Genomic DNA, 15,448 nt, shown 5'->3' on the forward strand with positions numbered 1-15,448 from the left:
CTGAGGAACCCGGGGAGCGCGAGCGAGAGAGCGCGAGCAGAGCAGGAGCGCGGGCTCCGCGCGGCGCACGCTGGGAAGCCGAGTCCCCTCCCCCTCGGACTACGGCTCCCAGCAGCGCGCGCGGCCCGGCCCCGCCGCGGACTCCAGCTCCCGGCAGGCGGCGCGGCTCTCGCGAGAGATAGAACCGGAAGTAAGGCCAGAAGTGGTGCGCGAGTGCGGCATGGCGGAAGTAAGGGGTGTAGCGGGCGCTGTTTGGCCTCGCGCAGGTCGGTGCCCCGGCACGGCGGCCCCCGGCTGCCCCTTCCTCTTCGCCTTTGCCCCCCTGCTCCGCCCGCAGGTCCAGCCCCATCCCGTGCCCCCTTCCTCCCTCCCCCCATCACACATCAGCAGCCACAGCTTCACAGCCCGTTCTCTTCCAGTTGTATTTATTCCACGTTTACAAACGAGAGCCGACTCCCTCCCTGGGAGCGAGATCTCCCTGGGGAGATGCTCGGAGCGCAGTGAAAGGGCCTCTGTGGGGCCCATGGGCGCGGCCCAGTCCCGACCCACGGAGCCCCTCGGGGGGGCCGGGTTGCCCTGCGGCGTGGGCACGCAGCCCAGCCTGCAGTCGGGGCTTACCCTCAATCCACCCCCTGCAGGAAGCAAAGAAATGCTGGGCCTCCCACTCACAGCAGCTGGGAGGACCCTGACCCCACAGGTAGCCCCCCTCAAATCCCCCATCCCAGCCCAAAAGCAGGGAGCCTGACCCCAGCCAGGGCCTGCTGCTGCAGTCCTGCACGTGGGGAGCACCGCGGGGAGGGGGAACGCTGGGAATATCCCTGGGGCATGGCAGTGCAGAGGAGGGGTCCAAGCCCCGCCCTCCCAATGGGGCCTGAGGGGTTCGGGATCAGCCCCACACCCAGGCAGGGCTGCCCCCCCTAATCCCACGTCTTCATGTCCCCCATGGAGCTTTGTCTCTTGCCCTCCGTCCAGCAGCAGTGGGGGGGATGATCCTTCATATCCAGTGTAAACAGCTGGGGGGGCAGGGGGTCCCTACGTCCGCTGGGCGTCCATCTTAGTGAAGAGGCGGCTGTGCCAGTAGTCAGGGTTGTCGAAGGCACAGTCCGAGGCCTCCAGGCTGCGCAGGGGCTTCATGCAGGCTGGGGGAGGTCCGGGGGGGCTGCGGCAGCCAGGGCAGGGAGGACCACGGGGGGCCAGCACCGCCTCCATCTCCTCGTAGCCCTGCTCCTCGGCTGGGGCCGGGGGGGGCTCCCCAGGCCGCATGTCGGTGTAGCCGTCGTGCCGGGGGGGGCAGCCCTCGTGCCGGGGTCCCGGCCCCCCCACCACGTTGCCCAGCGAGCGGCTCAGCCGCGGCTGCTTGTTCATGTACTCGTAGTCCTCCTCCTCCTCCCCACGGCCCGGGGAGGGCCCTGAGGGGCTGCCCAGCTCGGAGCCCACTTCCATGTATTCGTAGCCCAGTTCCTCCAGCGAGGCTGGCCGCGGTGGGGGGGCTTGCAGCGAGGCGCCAGGCTGCCGGTTCATGTACTCGTACTCCTCCTCCAGCTCCGGTACTGAGCCCCCCGTGGGCTCTGGTTCTGCGGAGTGGAGGTCAGACAGCGGCTGTGCCCCCACAGATCTACCGCAGGACTGGGGCTGAGCCCTGGGGGGCTCAGTTGTGCCGGGGAAGGGGGTTGAGGAAGGGGTTTGGGGAAGGGGCCACCCAGCCCTCCCTACAAACGCCAAAACCCCCAACCCTAACCCTACAGAACCCCAAACTCAATTCTGGGGCTGAGACCCCCACCCCAAGGGAGCCCCCCAGTGCCCTGCAAGGAGAGACCCCCACCCACAGCCCAAACCCTGCTGGGAAGGAAGCCCCCACAACCGGGAATGGGACCCCCACGCTGGGACCCTCACCCCGTCCGGCGCAGCTGGGTGTCACGTAGCCATTGGCGTCCTCCTCGCTGCCCTCTGAGCTGGGGGGCGGGGGGGGGAAGCTCTCCCTCTGGGACAGATACGCGCTGTCCCCCCGTGAGCGCAGGCTGCGGCAGAGGCTTCCCGACAGCGACAGCCCCTCAGCCAGGTCCAGCTCTGAGGCCGTGCCCCTGCCCTCCGATGACTCCGACACCGTCCGCCCCACAGACTCCTGGCGGCTGCGGCGCGGCGGACGCGTCCCAGTGCCCTGCGGGACACGGCAGCGATTGGGGGGGGAGGGGGAAGGGCTCCATTACCTCCCCTTCAGTGCCGCCGCCTCAGAGCTCCAGCCCCACAGACCCCTGAGCCCCTGAGCCCAACCCCAACGCAATGAAATAAAAGGAACTGAAATGCAATGAACTCCACTGCAACGCCATGGAACGCGGCGCAGCCCAAACCCTTTGCTCCCCCCTCGGTGCTCCCCTTCCCCCTCCCACCCCTGCTCCAGGTACCTGGCGGCTGCTGAGGCCGGGTTGGTTCATGGGGATGTATCCAGCTGGAGGGCTCAGCAGGCTGGGACTCTGGGGGGCGACACGGGGGGTTGGTACCAAGCGGGGCAGCCCATCCCACAGCAGTAATAGAACAGGGGTCCCCACCAGGGTGATGGCTTAAGGTTAGGGTCAGTTCTGCCCCCCCCAGGGGGAGCCATGGGGGACACCAGACCCACACTCTGCCCATGCCCAGGATGCAGCCAGACCACAGCAGGGGCCCCAGGGTGGGGGGCAGGGGGGGGCTCACCCGAGTGCAGCTGCCCCGTGGCCGCGGGGGGCAGAGGCCGAAGGACACATCCAGCTCCTCCTCCTCCAGCTCCAGCGTCTCCATCTCATCCAGCTCTTTGTCGCTCAGGGTGGGGGGCTCAGCAGGCGGCACGGCCCCGCTCTCCTGCGGTGGGGATGGGTACGTGAGGGGCTGCGGGATCCCGGCCCAGGGGGGGCGCAGGGGGGGCTCTCACCCACCTTGATGACCAGGTAGCGGGGGGGGTCCCGCGCCATGCGGGTGAACTCGTTGGCCAGCTCCTTGAAGGTGGGGCGGATGTTCTCGTCGATCATCCAGCCTGGAAGCAACCGGAAAAGGTTGTGGCAGGGTGGGGGCCAAGCTCAGCCCCCCCCCCCCCCCTTGCCACGACAGCGCCCCCCACTCACATTTCACCATCACCATGTAGACGTCGATGGTGCAGATGTGGGGCTGCGGGAGCCGCTCGCCCTTCTCCAGCAGGTCGGGAACCTCTGGCAAGCGAATCCCGGCGTACGGCTCAGCCCCAAAGGTCATCATCTCCCACAGCGTCACTCCTGGGGGGCAGCAATGTGAGCGCAGGGTTGTGGGGGGGCTGATGGGGGGCTGGGGGGGCTGCGCTCACCGTAGCTCCACACGTCACTCTGGTGCGTGTACTTCCCAAAATGGATGCTCTCCAATGCCATCCACTTAATGGGTGTCTGAAAGGAGAGGGGGGGTTGGGGGTGTGATGGCTGGGGGGCATGGGGAGGGGGGGAGGGGCTGGGGGATATGGGGATGGATTGGGGAGTGGGGGGTGAGGAGTTGGGGGGCATGGGGACAGAGCCAGGGGGGGCGGGTTGGGGTCTGGAGGATGTGGGGACTGACCCAGTGGGGGAGAGGGTGAGGGGCTGGGGGTACGGGGACAGACCGAGGACTGGGGGGGTGAGGGGCCGGGGGGCACAGGGACAGAGCTGGGGGTGGAGGGAATGCGCAGAGCAGGGACTCACAGCACACGGGTACTGAGAACATCCGGATGGGAACGGCTCTATGGGATGGGATTGGGGGGGGACCCATGGCACAGGGTTTGGGGACAGGGGGTCGCAGCGACACGGGGCCCCACCTTGACCTCGTTGTAGAAGTACTTCTTGTCGTCTGGGTACAGCAGATCAGCGATGCCAAAATCAGCCACCTGCGCCTGGCTGGGCGACTTGAGCAGCACGTTGCGCGCCGCCAGGTTGCGGTGCACCATGCGGTGCTCCTCCAGGTAATACATCCCCTGCGTGCGGGGCGGGGGTCAGCGGGGGGGGGGGGGCGAGGGGGGGTCCTCCCACTCCCCCGGCCGCAGCCCAGCGCTCACCTTGGCCACCTGCACGCACCAGTTGAGCAGCAGCTGTGGGCTGATGCTGCCGCGGTTCTTGCGCACGTAGTCGAGCAGGGAGCCCAGCGGCAGCAGCTGCGTCACCAACTGCAGCTGTGGGCCGGGGCAGATGCCCAGCAGCCGTACGATGTAAGCGTGGTCCAGGCTGCCGATGGCCAACATGTGCTGGGGGGGCAGGGGAAGGTCAGCATCGGGTCAGGAGAGTGGTGGGCAGCGGGGGGGCACAGCGCCGGACTTACATCGGTGACGGCATGGAAGGACTGCTGCCCGCTCCAGTCCTGGATCACCTTGATGCTCACTGGGATCTTGATGGAGTCGCCGTCCGGGATCCAGATGCCCTGCGGGGTGGGATGGGAGGGGGATGAGATGGGGGTGGGATGTGAGCACTGTGCCCGGCTCCACTGAGCCCCCACCACCGAGCCCCCCTCACCTTGTGCACGGTGCCAAAGACGCCCGAGCCCAACACCTTCAGCCGCTTCAGCTCCGTCTCCTTGAAGATGCGAGCCAGCACCTTGTTGGCCTTCTCACTGGGGTCCAGCGGCTCCAGGCTCTGCAGGGGGAGTGGGGACAGAGATGGGGACAGAGAGGAGGAGGATGGGGAAAAACGGAGCAGAAGCGGGCAGGGATGAGGATGGATGGGGACGGATGGGGCAGCGGACACAGATGGGTGCAGGAGGGGACGGATGGAGGGGGCACCCCCTGCCCGCCGGACCCCCCGCTCACCTCACCCCGCTCCAGGTAGCGCCGCATCGCTCGCTTCTTCTGGATCTTCTTGCCGCGCCAATAAAGCAGGGAGAGCAGGACGCAGGAGCAGGAGAGGAAGAGCCCCCCGACCACCAGCACTGCGATCACTGTGGGGGCTCTCCTGGGTGGGGGGACAGGGCTCAGCTCAGGCGCCATCCGCCCCACGCATTGCCCACGGCCGTGCCCCACAGCAGGGAGACAGCACAGCCAGGAGGGGGGCACACATGGGCAGGGAACAGCCCCAAGTGGCACAGCACAGCACAACGAGGCTGAGGGACCCCCCAAGCCCCCTGGAGACCCCATACCTGGCACTGGGCAGCGCGTCCCCCAGACAGTCCCGCAGCAATGGCCCTGTGCACCTGGGGAGGGGGGGGAGCAGAGGGGGGTGAGCCGTGCACCACGCGCAGCCTCCCATTGCTCTGACAGCTTCCCATTCTCCTCCATTCCCCTCCGCTGCCCCCATTTCTCCCCACTGCCCCCACTTCTCCCCATTGCCCCACCACATCCCATTCTCTGCCGTTTCCCCCCTTTCACCCCATTCCCCCCCGCTGCCCCCTTTTCTCCCCATTCCCCCCATTGCCCCCATTCCCCCCCATCCCCCCCCCTGCCCCCGCTCCCCCCACACACCCACGGGTGCAGTTCTCATGGCAGGGCCTGCACTCCCGGCTGCTGTCTGGGTATTTGTAGATGGGGCCGCGCTCGCCCAGGATGCCTTCGGGGCAGCGCTCCACGCAGTGGGGTCCGTCACGATAGTGGGCACAGCGGGTGCAGGTGTCAGCGCCCTACAGGGCAGGGGGGGTTGAGCACCCATGGGATGCCCCTGCTGCCCCCCCCCCCTCTGTGCCATACTGAGCCGTTGCAGGTGATGCCGCCCTCCACGCGCTCGCACTCCGGGTGGCACTCGAAGCATTCGGTCCCTTCGGCGAACTCCCGCGTCTCACTGTGGGTCAGGGTGGGGGGCGGCGCTGAGAACCCCCCATGGGACGGCCCAGCCTTTGGGGTCTGTCCCACCCGACGCTTTTTAAGGGGTCCGTCACACCTCAGTGCCACCCATGGGGTCCATCCACTCCCAAAGCCCTTCGTCAGGTCGATCCCATTCCAAATCCCCCCCCAAGGGGTCCCTCCCACCCCAATGCCCCTCATGGGCTCCACCACATCCCCGTGCTCTCCACGGACTCCATCTGATCCCATCGCCCCCCACGGCCTCCATCACACCCCGACGCCCCCTGCAGGGTCCATCGCACCCACCACCCCCACGGCCCCCGCCGCCCCCCATCCCCCCTCACCCCTGGGTGAAGCTGCAGGACTCCACGCAGACCCCGCGCCGGCTGTAGTGTCGGCAGGACAGGCACTGCGCGGGGCCGGGCCCCCAGCAGCCGTCAGCGGAGCACAGCGGGTCGCACACCTTCCCCTCTTGCTCTGCAGGAACGGGGGGCGGGGGAGGGGGGCTGAGCACGCAGCCCCAGACCCCCATCGCACCCCAGCCCGCCCCCCACGCCCCTCACTCACGGCATTTGCCGCGCGGTTTGTTGTTGCGGATGTCGAGGTCGGCGCGGCGCCGGGACAGCGCTGCCCACTGCACCGTGTGCAGGTAGCACAGCCGGCGGTTCTCCGTGATGTAAACCCGACCCGCGCTCACCTCCCGCAGCGAACGCAGCCCCAGCGACGTCACGTTGTCGTTTTTCATGATGAGGAGGGAGAAACCCCGGCTGGGGGGGCAGGAGAGGTCGGGGGGAGGGACGGCAAAGGGATACGGGGATGGAGAGGGACCGCGGCGGGGTGAGGGGATGGGGGGAGGCGAGGGGATGGGGTGCAGGAATGGGGCGGAGGGGGATGATGGAAGATGTGTGAAGGAGGGACAGAGGGGCAGCAGTGGGATGGGGGGTGCAGAAAAAGGGGGCGCACGGCTGAGGGATGTGGGGACATGGGGACAGAGGGGACCGCGGTGGGGTGTGGGATGGCAAAGGGGAGCTGGGGGACAAAAGGCTGAGGGACACAGAGGGAAAACATGGGATGAAGGAATGGGGGAAGGCCAGAGGCAGGGGGGATGAGCAGAGGAGGGACATGGGGACCAACGGGGGGGGGCTCACTTGTACAGACTGCGCCCGCCAATGGTCTCCAGGTTGGAGAAGACGCTGAAGTTGTGCATGTGCTTCGGCCAGGACTGGATGTTGAGGTACCCTGAGGGGGGTGGGGGGTCAGGGGCTGCGCGGGGGTCCCAGCCCCCAGCCCCCAGCTCCGCTCCTACCTGTGATCTCCCGCACCGTGCGGAACACGTTCAGCTTCTCAGGGTCCAGCGCTGAGATGTTGCGCCAGGGGTCCCTGCAGGCCGCGGCCGTCAGTAGGTGGGGGGGATGGGGACCAAAAGCCCCCCCTGCCCCCAGCTCACCCCTCCAGGCCGGTGATGAGGAAGTCCAGGTTGCCCAGGATCTTGGTGCAGTTCACAAAGCTGTCGATGTTGCTGGAATCCACCGTTTGGTAATGGCTGCCGGCGCCGGTGCCCTCACAGGCTGCGTTGGGGGGGGGCACATATGAGGGCGGTGCATCCCACCCCCCTCCCCGCCCCAATCCATCCCCCCCCCCCCCAGCCCCACATTTCCCCACACCTTTGGGGCACAGCCCGGCGCACGGCTCGCACATCTTCAGCCCGTTCTTCTCCACTTCCATCTTGCTGCTGGGGCAGGCGCGCACGCACGAGCTCTGATCCACCACGAAGTTATCTGCGGCGGGAGGTGGGGGCTCCCTCAGACCCCCCCTCAGACCCCCCCTCAGACCCCCCCCACGCCCCCCTGCCACCCCCCGCCCTGCTCACGGGGGCAGCTCCGCACGCAGACGCTGCCATATTGGTACTTGGTGTCGGGGTTGGGCTCCAGCTGGAAGGTCAGCTTGTTGTAGATGAGCGGCTGAGGGCACAGCGGGACGCAGGCACCGCTGTCATTGAAGTGTCGGCACGCCTGGGGGGCAACGGGGTGTTGGGTGGGCGGACGGACAGAGGGACGGGGGGGGAAACGGGGAGGGAGGGACGGAGGGATGGACGGAATGGAACAGAATGACAAAGGGACAGACAGACAGGGAGATGGGCAGAGGGGCGGATAGAATGGATAGAAGAACAAAGGGATGCGTGGACAGAGGGACAGAAGGATGGACAGAAAAAAGGTCAAGGGGACAGACAGATGGACAGATGAATGGGCAGAGGGACAGAAGGATGGACGAATAGGCAGAGGGATGGAGGAACAGAAGGACAGACAGAAGGAAGGACAAAGGGACAGGCAGACATGGACAGAGGGATGGGGAGACAGAAGGATGGACAGAGCGGGCAGGAGGAAGGACAGAGACAGACAGGTAGATGGACAACAGAGGGACGGACAGAGGGACGGACAGACACTGCCCAGCCCACACAGCGTCCACCCTCAGCGCACAGGTGGGAGCCCTCCCCACAGATGGACAGAAGGACGGACACACAGACAGACCCCCCCCCACCCCACACCCACCCTGGGAAAGCAGAGATGAAGACACCCCCCCCCCATCCACAGACAGACAGACATGAGGGTGGCTGGATGGACAAACGGACACACGGTGGGGATGAGTGGACAGACAGACAGACAGCCCTCCCCCAGCATCGCCCCACGTATACCTGGAGGGGGGGGGGAGGGTGGCATAGGGACGAGACCCCAAATGCGCAGAGGGGCAGACAAACAGACAGACAGACGGACACAGAGGACGGACAAACAGAAGGAGGGACGGACGGGCAGTGGGGGGGGGTTACGTACGAAGCAGTGGGTCTGCAGGGGTCCGGTGCAGCCCCCCGCGCACTCCTCATGGCAGCACTCATTGGGCGCCCGCCCGAAGCAGCGCCCATTGCACTGCGGCGCACAGATGGTCTTCGTCACTGCAGGGAGAGCAGTGAGCGGGGCGGGGGGCAGAGCCACAGAAACCCCCCTGTAGACCCCCCCCCCTAAACCCCCTGGTACCCACACTGCTGGCAATCATCGGGTCCCGGCCCCCAGCAGTGCCCACCGCAGCTCTCGTGGCATGGGGCGCCTGTGGGACAGAGCACAGGGGGTCGGTGGGGGGTGGTTAGGGTTAGGGTTGGGTCTGTATGGGGTGTGGGGTCAGCGTGGGGAGGGGGATCAGTGTGGGGTCACTGGGGGGTGTGGGGTCGGTGTGGGGTCTGTATGGGGTGAGGGGGTCAGTGAGGGGTGTGGGGTCACTGTGGGGTGTGGGTCAGTGCAGAGTCTGTGTAGGGTCAGTGTGGGATCATGGTGGGCTATGGGGTCACCGGGGGTCTTGTGGGGTCCATGTGAGGAAGGGGGGTCAGTGTGGGATCACTGTGAGGAGGGGATCAGAGCGGGGTCTTCATGGGGTGGGGGCTCAGGGGGTGCGGCGCCCCACGCACACGCTCTGCCGTTGTCCCCCACCACGGGCTCCAGCCGGGGGTCCCGCATGATGTCCCTCCACTCCACCGTGTCCACGTGGCACAGCTGCTCGTTCTTCTCGATGTAAACACCGCCCGCCAGGATCTCTGTGGGAGCAGAGCGGTGGGCGTTGGGCTGCGGCCCCCCTGGCTCTATGGGGTGGCACCGCTGGGGGTGGGGGGTGGCATGGAGGATGGCGCTGCTTCGTTATGGGGGCACCGTGGGGACACGGCTCCACTCCGGGGTAGGGAAAGTGGAGCACAGGGATGGCGGAGCCCTGGGGTGGGCAGAGGGGGGAAAACATCATCGTGTGGGGACGGCGGAATGGGGGGGTGGCATCATAACAGGGAGGGGACAGTGGGGAATGGCACTGCTCCAGGATGGGGACCATGGGGCACAGCATCGCCTTGGGATGGGGACAGTGGGGTACAGGGACATGGCACCGCTCTGGGATGGGGACCACAGGGATGGGGACAACAGGGACACAGCACTGCTCTGGGACGGGGGACAGTGGGGTAAAAGGGGATGGGGGACCACAGGGAGGGGGGCAATGGGGACACGTCACTGCTCTGGGATGGGGATCATTGGGATGGGGGACCACAGGGCACTGGGAGTGGCACTGATCCAGGATGGGAACCCGGATGGCACCGCACCGCGATGGGAGCCGTGGGGCACAGCCCCACTGCAGGACAGGGACATTTTGGGGGGGGGTGGCAGCAGGCAGTGCTGGGGGTGCCAGGGACGCGGCCCCACCTGTGAGGCGGTTGAGGCCCAGCTGGCGCAGCGCGTGCGTGGCGTTGGGGTTGTAGTTGAGCAGCACGAAGAGCGCGTATTTCTCCTCGTAGAACTGCGTCCCGCGGATGACGCGCAGGTTGCGCAGAGGCAGCGTGGAGAAAACGTTCATGGCGATCAGGATGTAACCCGTCACCTCCCGGATGGTCTGCAGGGATGGGATGGGATGGGATGGGATGGGATGGGATGGGATGGGATGGGATGGGATGGGATGGGATGGGATGGGATGGGATGGGATGGGATGGGATGGATGGGATGGGGTGGGATGGGATGGGATGGGGTGGGATGGGATGGGATGGGGATGGGATGGGGTGGGATGGGGATGGGATGGGGTGGGATGGGGTGGGATGGGGTAGGGATGGAGATAGAGATGGGATGGGGTGGGGTGGGGACATGCGCCCCCCACAGCGGATGGTGGGCGGGTGGTTGGTTGTGGATTGTCATCCCCCTCCCCCCCCACCTGCAGGAAGGAAAGGTCCTGCGTGTGGTCGATGAGGACGATCTCCAGGTTGCCCATCACGATCTCGCAGTTGTTGTACATCTTGTGCAGCGTTCGGTACTGGTGCTGCGCGTCGCCTGTCACGCTCAGCCCGTTCAGCGTCCCTGCGCACACTGTGGGGCGGCGCTGCTGGGGGGCGCTGTGTCCCAACCGCGGCGTCCCCAACCCCACAGCGTCCCCAACCCGACGCCATCCTCAAGCCCAAGTAATGACCCCCAGCCCACAGCGCCTCCAACTCCCACACCGTCCCCAACCTCAGTGTTGTCCCCAACCCCAATACTGTCCCCAACTCTGGCGTGCCCAACCCCACACCATCTCTAACCCCACAGCATCCCCAGCCCCACAGTGTCCCCAACCCTGGACATCCTCAACCCCACAGCATCCCCAACCCCAGCATCATCCCCAATCCAATACTGTCTCCAACCCTACGTTGCCCCAACCCCACAGCATCCCCAACCCCACAGTGTCCCCATATCTAATAGCATCCCCAATTCCAATACTGTTCCCAACCCCACAGCATCCCCAGTCCCACAGCGCCCCTAACCTCATAGTGTCCCCAAAAGCGTCCCCAACCCCATCACTCCCCAACCCCAACAGTGCCCCCACACCTCACCCACCCCCCTCCCAACCCAACACATCCCGTCCCGTTGCCCCCATCCCCTCCTAAACGACCCCATCCTTCCCATGTGACCCCCGTCCCGCCCCCCCCCACGCTGACCACGGCGCTGCCCCCACTTCACCCCTCGTTCCCCCCCCCCCCCCCCCCCCCCCCCGGCAGCGCCCTCCCCTTTGGCCCCGTCCCCCTCCCACGGCCCCGTCCCCGCCCCTCCCCAGCACCACCCGAACCGGACGGGTGAGCGTTGCGCAATGCGGGCGCTGCGGGCAGTGCCCCCCCCCCCCCCCCACACCCGGACTTCGGACTCGGCCCCCCCCTCCTCCCCCCCCCCAGCCCCAGGGTTAATGATTCCCTGCCTTCCCCCCCCCCCCCCTCGACGGGGCGCACAGGGCCTCTTTGTGCTCGGGGCCCCCTCCCCGCATCCGCACAAAGCGCTGATTGTGGAGCGGGTTGGGGGGGAGCAGAGCCCCCAAAAGGCGGCGGGGTTGGAGAGGGGGAGCGCGCACCCCCGGGGGGTTCAGCCCGGGCCCAGACGTGACTCAGCCCCGCTGGGGGGGGAACGGGGCGCTCAATGGGCGCTTTGTCTGCGCCGGCACGGGGGTGGATAAGGGCCCGCGCCCCCGGGGGGGTGCAGAGGACGGGCACAGCTCAGTGCAGCGCGGGAAGGGCGCGGGGAGGAGGGAGCGGGGGGCTATAGCAGCAGCAGACCCCCGCCTGCCCCCCCCTCTCCTGAGGCCGGAGCTATTTCCATGGGAAGGGGCTATAAAAAGGCCTCAGCTGTGGGGGGCGCGGCCGCAGCCCCGACGCCGCGGGGATGGGACCCCCACAGCCGGCGCTGGGGGTCCCGAGGTGGGCGCAGGGCTGCGGAGCTGCGGGAACCACGCGGTGCTTTGAAGGCGTCCCCCCCCGCGGGACCCCCCGTGCACCTGCCCGGGCCGGGGGGGGAGGAGGGGGCGGCGGCAGCTCGGCGTTATCAGCGCGCTGAGCCCGACGGCAGCTCCGGAACGCCGCTATCTGAGCGCCCCGACGGCCCCTCGGCCAGGAATAGCGCGGCGGGAGGGGCCGAAGGAACGAAACGGAACGAAGGGGGGGGAGGCCGACCTTCCGCCCCCGACCCCGCGGGCGGCACAAAGGGGGCTGTGTGCGTGGGGCCGCGCTCCGGCCCCGAACAAAGCGGCTCTGAGTTGGGACCGGGGGGGAAACGCTGGGATCTGGGGGGAGAGGGGGAGGGTCGGAGAGGCGCTGCGGCCATCGGTGGGTGCAGGGGAGGGGGGTGGGGGAACCCCCAGACCCCCAAAAAACACCCCGCGGTTTCGGTGCTCTCGCCGTCCTCGCGTCCCCCCGACGTCGCGCCCACCCGCGCCGCGCCCGCAGCACATGGCCCCAGCCGCAGCCCCTCCCGCTGCGCTCCCGCACGTTCGCCGCACCGCGCCCGGCCCCACCCCCGCGCTCTGCCCTCGATGTTTTCCTTTTGGGGTTGAAAAACAACACCCGGGTTCTGCCCGTCCTTCCGGGAACCGCGTCCCTTCTACCCGTTCCCCGGTGCGGCGCCGGGGGGTCCCGGTAGGACTCCGGTCGCCTCCTCCCGCCCGATTCCCGGCGCGGCCCGAAATATCCGCGGAGCTGCGGGGGCTGCAGGTGCCGCACGGGGGGGGAGGGGGAAGGCGGGTTTCGGCCGAGGAAGGGGTGCGGGGGACCCGAAGGGTTTCACCGGGAGCGGATCCCCCTCAGCCCCCGGCGCGGGGTTTTTTTCCGGGGTCGCGGCGTTGAAAATCGGGCGCGGGGACCGGGAACTTCCGAGGGTCCGTCCGCCCGTCCCGGGACTCCCCAACGGCGCAGAGCCCCCAGTTCCCGGGAACCCCGAGCTCTGCCGCTGCCCGCACCGCTCCCGCGCCCCGCACACCCCGTCGCGGTGCGGTTCCCGCTCCCGGTGCGGCGCTCACCTGCCTGACCGGAGCCCGGCGCGGGGCTGAGGAGCAGCAGCGGGAGAACGGCGCAGAGCAACGCGCCGGGCCGGGGCATCCTCGGCGCCTCTCCGAGCGGCGCCCGGCGGTTGCGGCGTGCCCGGGCGAGGCGGGGGGAATGCACCTGGCGCGGGGGCCGCCGGGGCGGGACGGGCTGGGCCGGGTGGGGCGGGGCGGAGGCGGCCCCAGAGCCGCGGGACGGCGGCAACCGGGGACCCCGCGCGGCACCCGGAACCCTGCGGCGGGGTCGGGTCCTTCCGCAGCCCCTCACCGCGTGGGGAAATCGGGATCCCGCAGCCCTGCCCCGAAGGAGGGGAGGTGGGGGGGGGGGTCAGGTTGCTGCTCCCCCCGCCCCGCGCTGAGCTGCATCCAGGGCGCGTCCCCATCCGCGGCACGACGCGCTCCTGCCCGCAGACCCCGCCCCCTCCCCACAGCGCCTCGCTCACCTGCACGCAGCGCCGCCCCCCCCCGGCAGGTGACACCGTGCAGACAGGACAGCGTCCCACTGGGGCTCCCGGTGGGGCACGGCCCCCCCCCCGCCCTCCAACCATCGCTGCAGAGGGGGGAAAAGGGCACTGCTCCCCTCGAGGAGGGGGTGGGAACCCCCCAGAACTGCCCAGGGAACCCTACAAACACCCGCATGGAGGCCCAAGCGACCCCCCTCTGCACCCCCCCATGAACACGCAGGCACAGAGCCAGGTTTGGTCTCAAGTCCTTTATTCAGACTGAACTCAGGGACATTTTCAGCCCAGGGACGTTTCCAGATGTCTTCTCCTTACATGGGCTTGGGGGGAGGCCGGGGGGCTGCACCCTGCAACACAAAAGCAGAAGGTCAGCGGGATGCATTGGGGGGGAGGAAAACAGATCCCAACCCTCCCTGTGATCCCCCCCACCCAAAACGCACCGCTGGCCTGAAGCGGGGCGGGGGGGGTCCGGTCCTTGCGGGCCTCCCGTGAGCGGTTCCTCACCACCTTACTGTGGATGGCGCAGCTGACGCAGTAGTGCAGCTTGACGTACAGCTTGGGCAGGACATAGGCTGGAAAAAAGAGGGGGGGGCAAAGAGGGGTGAGCCCCCAGCCTGCGTACGGCCCTGTGGGCAGGACAGCATCCCCCATACAGGGGACAACAGGGCCGCGGTGCCCCATTACCCACCGCTCCCCCATGGGAATGCAGCACTGCTGCACAGCCGTCAATGCAGCCCCACTCACTCAGGGCTTAGACGTGTTAGAGGAGAGGGGGAGGAACCGCGGCCCAGAGCCCCCCCACAGCCCTTACAGTCGAAGACGCTGGCCTCCGAGATGTCCCTGACGGCTGCAGCCTCCACGATGTTCCTGATGACGAATTTCTTGATGGCTTTATCCTTGGGGACGCAGCGGGCGCAGTTGGTGCAGCGGATGGGCTGGACGTGGCCGCGGCCCTTCTTGGCCCGGCCGTTGTTCCTCCTCTTCTTCGTCTGAGGTTGGATTGGGGAGGGGGGGAGCGAAGCCCAGAAATGCTGTGAGCCCCCCCGACTCATCCTGGCAGCTCCCCCAGGCACAGTTTTACCTTCCCCACACCCCAAACCTCCTCGCATCCCCACAGCGACTCCCGCGGACCCCTCACCTCCCCAGCCCCCCTCAATCTCCCACCGCCCTACCAGGATCCCTCATTCCCCCCCCCCCCCACAGACCCCAACCCCATAAGGACCCCCCAGAACTTCCCATAATCCCCTATAGACCTCCACGCCCACCCCTCCACCCCCCTCAGCAATCCTTCATTTCCCCCCATCCCACAATGACCCCCACCGCCCCCTTTCCCCCACCCTTCCATTTTCCCACAGCCCCACAAAGCCCCTCCCCAAGGACCCCCACAGCCCCTCCCATCTCCCCCCTCCCCGCAACCACCGCGGTCTCCCCGCACCCCACGAGGCTTCCGCGTGTCCCCCCCCCGTCCTCCATCCCCCCTCCGGCCCGATCCACCGCCGCCGCCGCTCACCATCGCGCTCCCGGGGGCGGCGGAAGAGGGCCCGGCCACGCGCCGCCGCCTTTATATAGCAGCGCTCCGCCCGGAAGTGTCTTCTGCGCCGCCCGGAAGTGCCCCTGCGCCGCACGCAGCGCCCCGCAGCGCCGCTCCAGACCCCCAGTGCGGCTCCGGTTGGGGGGTGGGGAGGAGCGGGGATGGGGCCGGGGCCGGTGCTGGCAGGGTTGGGGGAGACGGGATCGGGACTACTTTTCCCTCGCGTGGCGGAGGGATCCGCGCAGTGCGTGACGGTAAGGTGACTGCGCGCGTGGCGTGCGTCACGTGGTGCGTGCGCGCCGCGAGGGACGCTGGGAAATGTAGTCCTGGTGGCAACGCGCGCCTCAGAAAGCGGCGCAGGGTTTCTGTGGCGCGGGGGTC

At 68.2% G+C, this 15,448-nt stretch overlaps 2 protein-coding genes across 2 annotated transcripts; both read right to left on the bottom strand.

Moving 5' to 3' along the window:
- Positions 1 to 100: 100 nt before the first annotated feature.
- ERBB3 (erb-b2 receptor tyrosine kinase 3) lies at positions 101 to 13,201 on the bottom strand. Its single transcript, XM_048928633.1, has 28 exons — positions 13,052 to 13,201; positions 10,454 to 10,605; positions 9,955 to 10,141; positions 9,183 to 9,308; positions 8,762 to 8,827; positions 8,557 to 8,675; positions 7,599 to 7,740; positions 7,393 to 7,506; positions 7,176 to 7,296; positions 7,035 to 7,108; positions 6,877 to 6,967; positions 6,296 to 6,495; positions 6,073 to 6,205; positions 5,636 to 5,726; positions 5,414 to 5,568; positions 5,092 to 5,145; positions 4,766 to 4,907; positions 4,473 to 4,592; positions 4,282 to 4,380; positions 4,022 to 4,207; positions 3,785 to 3,940; positions 3,308 to 3,383; positions 3,093 to 3,239; positions 2,907 to 3,004; positions 2,689 to 2,832; positions 2,403 to 2,471; positions 1,894 to 2,158; positions 101 to 1,574 (listed from the first exon to the last, which is right to left on the bottom strand). The coding sequence occupies exons 1-28, from the start codon at positions 13,128 to 13,130 to the stop codon at positions 1,033 to 1,035; spliced, it is 3,948 nt and encodes a 1,315-aa protein (XP_048784590.1). The 5' UTR covers positions 13,131 to 13,201; the 3' UTR covers positions 101 to 1,032.
- A 567-nt stretch (positions 13,202 to 13,768) lies between these two features.
- RPS26 (ribosomal protein S26) lies at positions 13,769 to 15,175 on the bottom strand. The gene is given in 5 exon segments (XM_048928636.1): positions 13,769 to 13,883; positions 13,977 to 14,000; positions 14,002 to 14,108; positions 14,348 to 14,525; positions 15,047 to 15,175. Coding segments are annotated over 5 exon segments (348 nt in total). The 5' UTR covers positions 15,050 to 15,175; the 3' UTR covers positions 13,769 to 13,847.
- Positions 15,176 to 15,448: the final 273 nt, after the last annotated feature.

Source organism: Lagopus muta, chromosome 28, assembly GCF_023343835.1.
Source record: "Lagopus muta isolate bLagMut1 chromosome 28, bLagMut1 primary, whole genome shotgun sequence".
NCBI lineage: Eukaryota > Metazoa > Chordata > Aves > Galliformes > Phasianidae > Lagopus > Lagopus muta.